The sequence below is a fragment of the Opisthocomus hoazin genome, chromosome 19 (genome assembly GCF_030867145.1).
Source record: "Opisthocomus hoazin isolate bOpiHoa1 chromosome 19, bOpiHoa1.hap1, whole genome shotgun sequence".
Classification (NCBI taxonomy): Eukaryota; Metazoa; Chordata; class Aves; order Opisthocomiformes; family Opisthocomidae; genus Opisthocomus; species Opisthocomus hoazin.
The window spans coordinates 16,507,585-16,521,760 of record NC_134432.1 but is presented as its reverse complement, the minus strand read 5'-3'; the positions used below and the strand labels follow the sequence as shown (position 1 = coordinate 16,521,760).

The 14,176-nt window shown below is 40.8% G+C and overlaps 1 protein-coding gene across 6 annotated transcripts in view; it reads right to left on the bottom strand.

The window, feature by feature from the left end:
* The window catches only part of RABGAP1 (RAB GTPase activating protein 1), a 74,623-nt gene that overhangs the window by 9,321 nt on the left and 51,126 nt on the right, over window positions 1–14,176 (bottom strand). For all 6 annotated transcript variants that reach the window (XM_075439058.1, XM_075439053.1, XM_075439057.1 and 3 more), the window contains 6 exons: window positions 9,932–10,045; window positions 8,910–8,984; window positions 6,531–6,656; window positions 5,793–5,936; window positions 4,207–4,248; window positions 3,737–3,865 (listed from right to left, as the gene is read on the bottom strand). In XM_075439058.1, the coding sequence (XP_075295173.1) occupies window positions 3,737–3,865; window positions 4,207–4,248; window positions 5,793–5,936; window positions 6,531–6,656; window positions 8,910–8,984; window positions 9,932–10,045 (630 nt within the window). The remainder of the gene's footprint in view (window positions 1–3,736; window positions 3,866–4,206; window positions 4,249–5,792; window positions 5,937–6,530; window positions 6,657–8,909; window positions 8,985–9,931; window positions 10,046–14,176) is intronic.

Below are 14,176 nucleotides of genomic sequence, written 5' to 3'. Positions count from 1 at the left end.
AAGCTCAGCAGAAAACAGCCCAGTCCCAGAGCTGCCCGGCTGTCTCGGCAAGCAGCAGTACTCAGCTGCACGTATGCTCTGTGCCCTGCTGCTCTGGGATTCGGAAGGCCGGAGTCGTGTCCTCAGCTCCGACAGACACTAGGGTCGCAGCTACCCCTTCCGTGAGAAGGGAGGGGAAGGTGGTGGTCAGTTCCCTAGTCTGTGCACAGTGCTCAAGCCCTACAGGGACAGAGGACACAAGAGAACCTGTAACTGCTCCTGACCAGCACCTTTCCTGGTGTCACCGGTGCCATACGCTACAACGGTTCAGCAACACCGACCCTGCCAAGACCACTGCGAGTGTTTCACACGCCAGTTAGTATGCGTCTAAATTCAGTCTTTAGTATTGAAAGTTGCTGCTGGACCTTTACTATTATTTCAGTAAACCAAATAACTAAAAAGCTACGGCTATGTTTTCCTCTTTATAAAAGCCTTGTCTGAGAAACATGTTAAACAAATTTTGCATGCATAAATGACTGGCAGAATGGAAAATATGTTTCTCTCATCTTTGGTTTTATCACTAACAACCTTACTTGAAATGAACTGTAGAAAACTGGTAGCTAGGCTCCCTCTAGTGAGAGCTGCACAGCAACATTTCACCACATATTTATGGAGATGCCAGCCCAATCAACCAGAGTCAGTGCTGCCGCATCACAACTGCAGAACTTAATTCTTCCTGTGCACTCCAGACAAAAACGCACAGCATTAAGACTTTACTGACAATGAAGACAGTAACTTCAGCAGATTCCTTCACTGCTCTGGCCCTGCTGAAACACTGCCCAAATCACTGGGTGTCATACACCAAATCTCAAGCTATGTAAAGGTCAGACCTTGAGAAGCGAAGCATCCAGCCACGTGAGAGAGAAAAGAAGGAAGGCACACCACCGTATTTTCATTTTCTATTTTTTTAAGTATATTAAACCAGTTTTGCCTCTAGATACCAATAAGGAGGTGATCCTGAGAAGATCTGCTATTGCCACTGATTCTGGACACTGGAGCCCTAGAGGGAACCGTGCCCTGGGGAAGACAGCAAGGCCTCTGGGTTCACACAGTGACAGAAAGCAGAACTGAACACTGGAGCCCCGCCAGAGCTTTTCAGGGGCACAGGAGGCAGCAGTAACTCTGCTGACTGCCACACTGAGGAGTGACTTTACAAATCCAGCGTTGTCTCAAGCTGATCATTTACTGACCTCCTTTCAGCAGAACACTGTTGTAATCACAATGCCTTAGCCAGGCTACTTCTCCCTTCCTATAAATGATTTATTTTGACATCAGGCCCTTTTCTGCTCAAAAACACTTCCGGATACAGAGCTGGGGATTTCTACTGACAGCAAAGGACTTGTATTTTAGGTCAAAAAAAGCAATTACGTGCAGCACTCCTATCAGGGGCAACACACGTGGATGTGGTAGAGAAGCGTTCAGCATCTGTGCAGAGCCCACTAGAGCAGTCCATCCCTTCTCCAGGACCTCCCACTTAACCCCCCCGAAAGCACACAGCACTCAAGCAAGCCGTGGACAACCCTGCCGTGTACCGCTCAGAGAAGACCGTTTGCTTTAACTGCTCCACGCAGCACTGGGAACGCAGGGAATTTTGGCAGAGTGGGAAGAGGAACAAGTTGTTATTTGGAAGCAGGAAAGGCAAATGTGTTCGTTACACATGATCTTAACCAGATGCACGTGCAACATCTTAGCTGTGGCTAATGTTAAACGACTGAGGAGCTAAAATAGCTTACTTTATTCTTGATTATTCCATAATTTCTACACTAGTTTCACATAAGATATGCTTGAATGCTACGCTGAATACTGTTACGCGTACTGCTACTACACTAGGAGTATAAGATGCCTTCAAGGTACTGATGCTACAAAGAATTCTTCTAATGAATTTTAAGGAAAAAAGATACTTTGAACCATACCAGCATATTTGACTAAAATTAATCAACATGAAACTGTAAAGAAATAATCACCGTTTCCTTAAAATGCACTAAATAAATTATCAAAGCTCCATTTCAGAACTCAATCGTTACATGTATAAAGAGGAATCAATAACTTCCCAACTGTAACTTTTGTTTGAAATTTCACTTTAAGGGCTTATTCCAAACTGCTCACATAAAGCTTTAGTTACAATATTTACCAACTGGAAAAGCTGTGAGGTAATGCAATATTTGCTCTATACAACTCAATTTTCAATGTCAGAGATAGGATTTTTATTTCTTATATTTAAGAAATAGGGCTTAGTGGGCAACTGAAAACTAAAAAACCCCACAATCAAGCAAAAAAAAACCAACCCTCCACTGTTTACCTCAGTAGTTCAAACATATAAGAGAGCTCACAGAGCTCTCTGAATAAATTCTACGAAGAAAACCGGAGTTACTGAGATCACTTCATTTATGGGACAGCATCTCTCCAGTCTACAGTATGCACCGAACTCTAGTTTCTATGTTTCTATCCTGTCCAAAAGAAGGCTCCTATAAGCACCAGAGACGACATTTTCCTGTGCTACATGGTTTCTGTTATATAAGTCAGAAGTTTAATGATCATCAGTATTTCCTAAACATTGACTGTACGAACAGTTAATGAAGGATTTGTGGGAGAAGTCAAACAGCTGTGGCAACCACATCAGAAGCCAGTCTAGATTAGCCTGCTAGCCTCCACACACCCTCGCAGAAAGCAGTAGGTACTTACAAGAGCTTCGTGTTCAGAAACATCTGCACGCCAAACACCGTACAGTACGTCAGAGCTCTACTCCCAACCAGCGTGTCTTAGCGCTTGTTTCCAGTACCCAAACGAAAAGCCAAGAAGGAAGCCAATACTGTAAATCTCCCACACGGGCTGCTCATGAAAAACAATGCTTTTTTGCGTTATATAAAAAAACTTCAGCTAGCTGTGGCAGCTCTAGACAACATACAACTCAGCCAGCGCTTTGTTTAATTTCCTATAAAGCAGACCCTCTTTCGACTACAAAGATCATAACAGATTAACCTGTTTATGTCAGCTACCTAGAGTGCAAGTGAAAGAGTCTTGAATGGGAAATTAACTTACAACTCTTTTTAAAGAAGTGGCATACATCCCCCACCATAAAGCAAAGTCAAATCAAAACTTCACACAGCGAATACATAAACCTCAAGGTCATTTCCCTAGCTTGACTTATGAGAAATTTTAAATGCCAAATCATAGTCCTTCATGTCCCTAGAAGATCTGTAAATCTATCAATGCATTTTTAATGAGCTCCCGACTGCAGTACACAAACATCACATGCACCCACAATCAAAAATAGCCATTTTCTGTCTGAAAGATCACATCCTGTTTCTGTATTATTTACTCTGTTTTAAAGGAAACCTCCTTACTAGCTCTCGATGAAAGATACTACCCTGTTTGCAGCTACTACCAGAGAAGTATGTCATCAAAGAACTGCAGGGATGCCTGCAATTATTTTATATTAGTGCCATTAGTAATTTTCTCTATTTTTTTAAAGCAGTCCAATTTTTAGTAGCACTGAACACTGCTTCCCGAAAGCCACTCTGGTTTTGAGTTCTCCAGGTGGGCCCACAACACTGAGAACCCTGGGGCTTTACTGTGTTTCAGTGTAAAGCATCTGCAATGTATTTGCATTTGGACAAGCCAGTTGCAAAGCTACACATGGAGACAGAAACTGTACCCATTAAAGATGCGCTTGCAGCTGCTATCACCACATCTTTACCTTCATATTACATGCCAATTCCATCAGCTTTTTTGCATTTTCTTCTGAACGATATCTCTTGGGCAGCTGTACACGGAAGAATTTTAAAGCCCCTTCAAAGTCAGTCAGTAACAAATCATCCTTGGTAGTCTAGAGACAAGGAAAGAAAACACAGTAACTGCAAAGCAGGTTTTGTACAATTACTGAATTCCCAGAGACAATAAATCAACAACAGTTCTGTAAAGCTCCAAAGAACATAACTACTTTTTGACCTTCTGCAAATAGCGTTTGTTTCTATCTCTGCCACCTCCTATCCCCCCGCCACCCCACACCCAAGAGCACTCTGCTGTACAGGGGATGCCCAACAACAACACACGTAACCCAGGAAGTTGTTAGCTTTTCAAAAAAAGCATAACATTTTTGTAACAGGCATCTTAATTTCTTATATGGTGCATGATGACATGTAAGACAATGTAATATTGTATACTCACTTTCAATAATCCCAGTGCAACATTAAAGATAACACTTATTCCCTGGAGAGAAAAATAATGACAAACTAAATTAACTTCTCAGTATTTATAAGCCTGGACATTCATTTATTTGGTGGGGTTTTTGTCTGCCTAGTTTCTGTGAAAAGGGGAAGCAGGATACAAGTGCAACCAGGAGCTATATTAAATCAAAGGCCCGGAGAATGATTTTGCAAACAATTAGGAAAGTATCTTTACTGGAAAGCCACTACAGATAGCAAAACCATGTTTCAGTATAGGTTTTACTATCTGCTTAGTAGTCTGAAGCTCTGAAATGATGAAGGCACTGTTGTGTACTTTATCTTTCAATGACCAATGGTCAGTTCAAAATAATTTAACTTTCATATAGCAACCTCTGAAAACACTGGATTCAAATGCAGCAATATATATATCAATATATTAAGTTCTGGTATAAAAATATTGGATAATTTGTGTAACGAAAAAAGAAGTGACTCACTTCAGGACTGAGTTCCACATCATCTATTTTGCCACTACTCATTAGAAGTGTTTTATTTATATTGTCCAATCAAATACAAACAGTTCCTATTGTCAGTAGTAGCATACTTACGGGGTAACTTTGATAATCAAGACATGTTGCTCATCTTATTTCAAGATTCTGTCTTTTTTTTCCACTAAATTATTCTTTTGCTATTACTTTAAAATGATAAAAACCCTTGAAACTTCACTATGAACACATTTACTATTTATGAATTGAAAATGTGTTTCTAAACAAATAGAACTGATTTTCTCAATACCATCTGTTGCTTTCTATTACATTGGCACACGGACACAGCAAGCAGCAGACACAGAGAAAGGGTAAAAACATTGACCAGGAGACTTCTGAATGCTGAAACCTTTCAGTAAAGGAAATGCAAACTGCCACTTCACAGTAACAACTGCAGATCCAAGGAAGAATGAGTGCATAATGTTAACCGGCCAGTAAAAAACCAAATCATTAAATAACTCAAGCATGCTTCAGTACAAAACGTGATTTCACTTATGTTAATAAGCTCTGACTCAAAATACGCTACTTACTGCATACTACCAAATATACTGTTCTAAACGTGAATACATACAAAGTCTCAATGTAAAGAATTTTGCTCTCTAAATATACGCTGTGAAGTATAAAGAGACTTCCAGGAGAAAGAGCTCCAAGCTTGTTATATTACCAGCATGAGAGTTAGCTGCACAATTTTATATGCAGTAGCCTCCATACAATAATATTCTAGGAAAAAAAAGTTATCATTGCATATAATACAATGTAACAAGAGGAATCCACATATTTGTAAATTAACTCTCAGCCCATGAGCACTGCACAGAATCTCACATAGATTCAACAGTTTATAATCTTTTGTATAGATATTGACTCCTAATTTGTATTTTTGAAATGCTGAGAATTCTTTTTCATTGCAGAAACATAACACTTCTACATGAAAATAACGAACACATGCCTAGCTCTGACAGAACAGATAGTAACAAGGACATGAATCAAGATAGTAAGAAACTGTCAAAAGTTGCTAGCAGTACAAGTCTCCAGTTGTAACACATACCTCACATAAGAGTAAGTCAATAATATGGAAGACCATGTAGAGAGGGAATTTTGCAGTGAACAGGGTGAGGAACCACTGGGAAGCATACATGTGCGCTTCAAGGCTAATGTCCAGAAAGTGGTTATACAGATCAGGAATGTACTCCTAATAATAAAACAAACACACAGATACTGAAAGTTAACTTATACTGTTTTGTAACTGTAGCTGAAATCCCGAAGTATCAGAAGTAAGTAGGGTAGAGTGACGATCAGAGCAGCAAGGCAGGCTTCTGTATCCATCTGTGCCTGACAAGAGAGCTGCCTGACACGCTGCAGGACCTTCCAGGGATGTCGAAGGCTTGCCCTGTTGTGGATGCTCAGAAGGACACTATATCACCTGCACAACGAGTCCAGCCTCTGAGCTCTCACCTTAGCAGGAAGCCAGTCAGTGGATGTGCTGAGACTGCAAAGCCACTCTGCGGCGTGCCTGCAGTGCACTCAGAAGTCACCGCTCTGCCCAGCCACACCAGAGCGACTCCAGCTGGTCAGACCCATCTGCCTTCAAACTTACTGCACGCTGCCAGCAGCATCCGACTGGTCTCGAGTCACCGTTCCCTACTCTTAAAAAACCTCCAATATGGAGAGTCCACACTCTTCATCCTTACTAGGAGGTCACAAGCCCTGTTCACGTGTGAGATAAACAGCTAGATTTGAATTGCAGGCTTTGATCCAGGCACTCCACCCAAGTTTGAACGCCTACCTGCATGAGGCGCTCCAGCTGATAGAACTTGCAGTGCAAATCTTCAAAGTTTTGTTTGAAAAGTTCCCTGAGTCCATAATCAAACATGATTTTGACCAGAACACTGAAAGCTTGCTCCTCAGGCATCTGTGAGAGAGGAAAGTGAATTTATCATTGAGCATTTCAACGTTTCTCTTGGCTCCCTTCGCCCTTAGCTCCCCTTCTCCTCCCTCTTACAGAAAGGCTAAATCGCCACTATTTTTTAATTTGGCCCTATCCAGTTTAAAAGTAAACAAGAACATTAACACACATAATGAGGCCCAGTGTTGCAAATGGCATTTCATTCTTATTCTGTGGAATAAACCACCTCTCAGTCACTCAACTAAAATACATCTTTCAGACATTAAGACCAAAGCAGTTTCTAGCTGTCTTTGATCTAAATCACGTCAGAATCAGAATCTTTACAGATTTTGAACAGCCTAACTCTTTGTCACCTATGTAACTAAGACAGAAGCAGTATTACTAGGGGATGTTAAACAGGAGCGTTCCCTTATTCTTAACAATACATTTACCTTTTTAAATGACATTATTATATTTGAAGTTGATTTATTAGATGGCATGAATAAGAGATACCAGTATCTGCTAACAAAAGTTCCACATATCACAGCTCGGCACTGATTTGGGAACGTTCAATATCCCTTTCCTGCCAAAAAACTGCAGGAAAAACTCAAAGCTTATCAGTGTTTAGACATTTTTCCCTGACATCAAAATTCAGTTTGCGTATTTCCACAGTAAAGTCTGACTTCAGGTCAATCACTTGTTCCTGTAAAGCACAGAACATCCATCTCAAGTATTCTGTTATTAATCTGCAGATGGAGTTTGTTAAAACTGAAAACTTTGCTGAGACATTCCAAACTGGTATGTCTCAGCATATACCTTTTCTGCCACATTTCTTTTCAATATTTATCTTCCCTAGCAGCCATGCTCCAAAGGCTGACTTCAAAGAAAATCAAATAAAAAGAAACTTATTTGAAATTTAGCCTTTTTAAATGCATACATTATTCCCAGAAGCAACAGCTATTATTAAAGCAAGAACTCCAGAATAACACATGGTTCATTCTTGACAGCGAGTCTCTCTAATGTCATGGATACTAAAAAAAAAAAGGACATATGACAATGAAAAAGCTAAAAGAAAGCATGTATGTTCCAGTAAAAGCATTCAGTTCTCCCAACAGAAAGTATCACCCTTCTTGATCTGATTCAGTGTAGTAATAAAGAATTAATTGCTCATCAAGTAAATATTTCAGATTACAGTTACAAAGAACTAAAAAGGTTGTTATCATTAATCGTTCAGCTTTTTGTTTCAAATGAATGGAGTTTACAGTCTCTTCTGTATCCTCCACTGACTTTACAACACGATGGAAAATCTGAAGACCAGAACTCCTCTTCCACCGGAAACTGCGGAGAAGTCTTCATACTTAGTTCTCTATAGTAGCAACAATCACTAAAAAGCAGCTGGGGAAAAGAAATCTCTAAGCACTACTGGGCTTAGGAACCCCACTCAGTTTCAAGTAGCCATGCTTGCAATAGAAACACTGATAAAAAGCAGACGTTACTTTAAAAAAGAACAGTCTATAAATAATTTGTACAGATTTCTAGTCCTCTATTTCCCAAGCATGAGTGAATCTGAAACTTTTGCTTCTGATATACAGTAACCATAAATCTCTCTTCTGAACAAGCAACCAATTAAAGGGATATTACTCTGAAGAGAGTGCTTCTACCAACAATTAAGTTTAAAAAAGCATAATTCAGTATCTTTTAAAAAAATAAAATATAATTGTATCCTTCACTAACTCTCAAACCAAGCACCAAAGGCCTACAGTACAACAGCCCACACAGCCAGCACATTGCTCAATGCTCTGAGACCTAATAAGCTGACATCCCATCAATGTCATAAATATACTTCTGTGTATACAAGACATATGGTAATTACCATCCATATTTCTGACTGATTCCAATAGAAACGTCTTCAAAGAGCTTAAATCTGACCCTGAAACCCTTTAACAGAAACATTTACAGTGTTGTCTTATACACAAATTCCATGCCTACTAGTGATCATGAGTACAAGCCTGCAGAGTTTCGAATGGAAGGGGTCCTGAAACAGAAACACAGTGAAATGAATGCTGACTGTAGAACAAGAGTCGTTACGAATACCGCAGTAAATTTTAAACAATGTACTCTTCTCTGTCTAAAACCACATTATTATTGACCTACATATAAGTGGGTATGTGGTCTGCAGTCATACTATTTCAGCAGTTACCAATGTTTGTTCTGGACAAGTGGAGCACTATTTATTCTTAACCTTAAAACAAACATGGGGAAAAAAACCCCAGCACTTACATGTAGAAGCAGCACAGCAGCAAGAAATGACTGGCCTTGACAGTAGCCAATCTCTTCATCATAGACAGAGTAGGCCTAAAATCAAGAGAATCAAGACTTTACAGCATATCTGTCTCAAGCTACAAACACAGAGATAACAAAACACTGCATTGAACGCCGCTCCATGAAGGGTTCACGGGGTGCATCAGTTGCCATTCTAACAAACCTGTATGAAAATCAAACTGATATATAGTGGCAGTGGCCGGTTACAGTGATGCACCAAGAATGCTGCAGCCTATTAAACCACTTATCTGAGTGTTTTTGCCTCTAAACAGGTGCTACAGGGACATTAGGAAGCGGGAGAAACACCAGGAACACAAAAGAGCAAGCACTGGAAGCTTAAAACATTCCAACCGAGAGAACCGAATACAACAAAAAGCTGTCCATTTTTGCTAATTTCTTCCTTTTAATAAGCAACTTCAATGCATGCCTATGGCTTTATAACATTTATGAGAGGTACACAGGTATCTCCAGTTTTAAAGACAACTATGTGTGACAACAGCAGCTTATGGCACACATCACTCATAAAGGACACACCCACCATAAGAGCATTTCTTTTTCAAGAGGCAACATCAGCATCATTTCCCGCATGTGGCCCTAACTTTGCCAGCACAACTTCGACAATACTGACAACTAGCGAGCATTCTGCAGGCAAAGGGGAGCTGCTCTTCATCATCTCCATCACAGCCTATCATTTGCCCAGCTTGATCCTGACTGCCATGTCTGGAATCACACAGTCTCTGCACGAAACACCTTAGTGTTCAGGAATCCAGAAAGGCTTAAGACTTTAGGTCTCCTATCTGAATGGCACTATAGCCAGCTAAACATCTACCACGAAGAAGCAGACCGAGTCCAGTGCCGGAGCCTGTCTCCATGATACAGTTAACAGTAATACACACGCATTCTTCTCAGGTAACAGTGACATCTGTTAATGCTGTTAAATACAAGTTACAAAAACCAGTCAAGAAGAATTTAAAGAATACCTTGCATATTTTGTACAGGGAGTCCTGGCCATCTCCTCCAGTATCTTTAAAATAATCATGAGCAGGGAACGTTCGATTGATGTCTCGGGTGATAGCACTGTCCTGCGGGGACTCCTATTAGGGAAAAAAAAAGTAAATTAAGACACATCAAAAGAATATAAATTACAATATGTTAGGACTGAGAGTTAGGAGATTGGCACTGTGTTCTGTGCACTGTTCTACACGTAACAAAACACAGCCTACTCAACCAGAACAGGCTGCCTGCAGGCTGGCAGCTCCAGATCACAATCTTGATAGATTTGGTTGCCTAAGCACATCTGGGAACAGTCCGTGAGCAGCAGAAACAGCACACCCATAAAAGTGTTCCAGGACATTGCAGCGCAGACGGCAGCCTTCCCTTGGAGACTTCTGAATACTGCCCAGTCACATTTCTTTTATCTCACAACTCTGGAGAGTAACAGTCAATTGCAAGCAGCTGGATGCTGCTGTCCAAAATGCTGTCCCTTAGTCTCAGCTAGAGAAACTTCTCTTCACCCCCTCCACAAAATTTGACAATAGAAAAGTGAAAAACTGCATGAGAGCCCAGAGAAGACAGCATCATATAGCAAAACATAACGCACAGACAGCTGCCTACACGAGCTGGGCATCTCAGCACGAGGAAGGTGGAACTTTGCTCTCGACATTGCTCTAACGCAATCAGCTTCAGATGTCTTAGACGTTTGGAAAGCTGGACAATAACAAACAGCACACAATTAAGAAAAGCAGTAAACTTGAACAATGGCCTGAAAAGACCAACTGGATGAAACACCAAGCAAGTCTGCACCAAGGGCAAGTCCTACACAAAAGGCATCCTGGTACAGATGAAAGGGATTTGACAAAGCGTAACAATTCAATACAGCAAACGGGAAACGTAAGGCCTTTTCCTCCCGACTTTCATCTGAGTGATTTAAGCACCAAACAATCTCCATTAAATCAGTTGGCAATACTGGCCTCAAAGAGCCCACCCTATTGGGAATTGTCAGTATTGCTGAGGACGGCGTAGAAGGAATCCTAGTCCTACCTTGGAGAAACATCCTGTAAAAAGGTTTCCAGAACATGGAAGGAAGACGTTTGTGACGGGCACATCAGGAGAAATCACAAGCTTTTATGAACAATGTCCAGCTTAAACTAATTTGCCCTCTACAAGAGATTCACGTTCCATGTGGGAAAACAAGCAGGTGCCATTCCCGCGCTGAGGTCTTCTCGAGTCTCTGTCAGTATCAGACATGTGACTGAGCTGTTCTGATCCATCTCACTCAGTTCAGCTTGAAACTATTTCTAGTGCAGTCATTTAAGCCAGAGCTCACAGCACTGCAAGGAAAAGTATCCTCTGAAAACAGAAAAATCTACCCTCTCCCATCAGCAAAGGAAGTAATTTGGTTATTCAGGAAGCCAATGGCAATAGTTCATACACAGCATACGTCCTCCGGTAATACAGAAAACAACAATAAGAAATACGTATTTTAAAAACACACACCAAACAGTGACACAAATGGAAAAATTACTAACAGGGCACACAGAAAATAGCTGTGAAAAGACTTGAAGCCGTTCCCAAAACCTTTACAAGGAATATTTATGCGAACTGGAAGACCAAGCAGCTTCTTCCACGTGGATGGAAATGGGTTGCTGAAAGAGGCTGTAAAGTCTCCATCGTCACAGGGGTTCAAGACTCAACTGAACAGGGCTGTGAGCAACCTGATCCGGTAAGCCCTGCTTTGCGCAGCAGGCTGGACTCGATGACCTCCAGAAGTCCCTTCCAACCTAATTTATTCTATGAGTAGCATACAACACAAATCACTCGCTCTAGCTCTCTTTAAAACATTTAATTTACCTGGCACGTAATAGGCAATTTTAGTATGCCTTTTGAATCTGAAATTGTGCTCATCATATTGAACGAAAAAATCTGAATTGACCTCTACGATTTTATGCCATATATGTGATTTCTGATTAATCAGGTTTCAGATGTTGCATGGATGCGTTTCACCATATGCCTTGTAACTTTTGAGGCAGTCACGACCAGCTGTTATCCAGCTGATTGCTATCACCATCCTTCTTACCCAAACTGCCAAAATAAAACAGAAACAAAAGCCCTCAGTTTGTCTGTAGGTATTTCTTTTTGCCTGTGATTGGTCTCTCTTTCTACTATTTAAAAGATGATTTTCCTGGGCAGCTAGAGAGCAAGAGCTCCTTGGTAGTGGGAATCATCTGAAAGGATGCCACGATACCCATTAGGCAACGATCGCTAATGAAAGGGTCAAAGCTTCCCTTGTTCGGCGGCTTCCCTGGCAATGACTGAACACACAAATGAAACAGCCAGTCTTCTCCACATGCCAGACTACCATGTAACAGTGCCCAGGTTAACACTACAAACATACAAGGTGCTCTGTGGAAGCAAAACAGAAGAGATGTTTTATTTTTAAAAAAGTTTTACTATATCCAAATAACCCATGTTTCTGGTTAGACAAAATGGAAAAAGGTTAGAATAGGTAGTAAAAAAGTACATGATGTAATCAGTGTGAAGATCACTACATACAGCTCTTAGTTGATCTTTTTCTTCACTAAATGATTTTGCAAGCAAGAACAACAAAATTACCACAGTGTGCTTGATTTTCTCTTTCAATTTTAATCCAAGGTTAATGCTCCTCTCTGTGGCTTAACACAGACATTTCATCAGGAAAGCATTACACTGCTATTAGAATCAAGTTATTGGATTGTTTTGGAAATTATATCAAAAGTACTGTTCAGCATTTCAATTTGATAGCAATTAACGTGCCAAAGAGGTCCGTCTCATTATAAGGAAGTCAGAAACAAACAAAATCCAATGCTAAATAAATTTCGTATAACTCCAAGCCTTTTAAGTCAACAAAACCGAGTAAGATAATGGCTGGCTGTTAGCTTCAGCTAGCTTTGCAAGTAGAGAAGACCACGCTCAGAAAAAATTCTGAAAGCTTTAAAGCATGTGACTACAGTCTTCGCCGTAACTTTCAGTTTCTTAAAAGTTTGCCAGGCGGAATCACAGCAAAATGCTCTGCTTCGCGCCAGCACAGGTGCCGCTGCCTGCTGATGGCAAACCAGGGCACCAAACAAGTGGATTTCCTGAGTGGTACCCGTGTTCCGCCGCAACAGCAAAATCACCTTAAATCCACTTGACTTGTAATCCACTTACTCCAGCAGAGACCAAAGCATCTGGCTGGAAACTCTTAGGATAGGCTTCTCAAACAACTCACTCATTATGGCTAAAGAGAACTAATTAGTGGGCTCTCTCTGGCTTTGCGTGACTTGTTCAGCACTTGACTCCTCCGTTTCAGTACAATTCTTCAAGCAATCTGTAACGCTAGTTCCTGCAGCTGAAACATAGCTTGGGGAGAGAAAAATTAACGGAAATGATAAGGTTTAAAAAATGTTTTCCAAACCATGGCTTTGAAATCTCCCCATTAGTACAAACTGCTGCAATCCAAGCATTGTGTAACCTTTTCTTTACTCCTATTTTTATACCTTGCTGTGAGAATTGGCTCAATGGGCAATTTCTCATGCTTTCAGGGGACTGGGAACTGAAGGAAACCCTTCTGAACCCACACCCTTCACAAACTGGGATTGAAAAATAGAAAGCTAAGAATGACAGGAAGAAAAAGAAAGTAATAAAGAAAACAGAATGGAAAACAGCCATGAGAACTAAGGGCAGCATAGTGAAGATTAAAATTCTCACAACAGTTCACTGCTCCGAAGGAAAGCAGGAAAATATAGATGCTCAGACTAAGAACGTGTACTTCCTCCCCTTCTTTCATGCACTTTAATATATTAGTGGAGTTATACTGAAACCTTCACCTCCAGTTGATTTAAAAAGAAACCTTGTAATTATGGAAGCCAGGACACAGCCCAGCAGCTAAAAGCTCATTTGTTTCATCAGCCTGTCTATAAAAGTGTATTGGTGCCCACCTCCACGACTGGACACACCTAAAAGACATTTTCCTTGTATTTTCATGATCTTCTGGGGACCATTCCAGGCTCTGCAAACCATATCATGCAGTTACAACCTCAACTGACGTCTTCAGACTGAGACAGTGTTACTTCAGTAGCTTTTTCTGTAGCTTAAGCCAGAATTAAAAAACAGGGGAAAGCTGGAGTTCCTAGTGCTCTTCATGGGGCCGACCTACCTGCAGTTTTCAACAGTTCAGGTTTACTCCTCCTAATCCTCTACGTAAACCC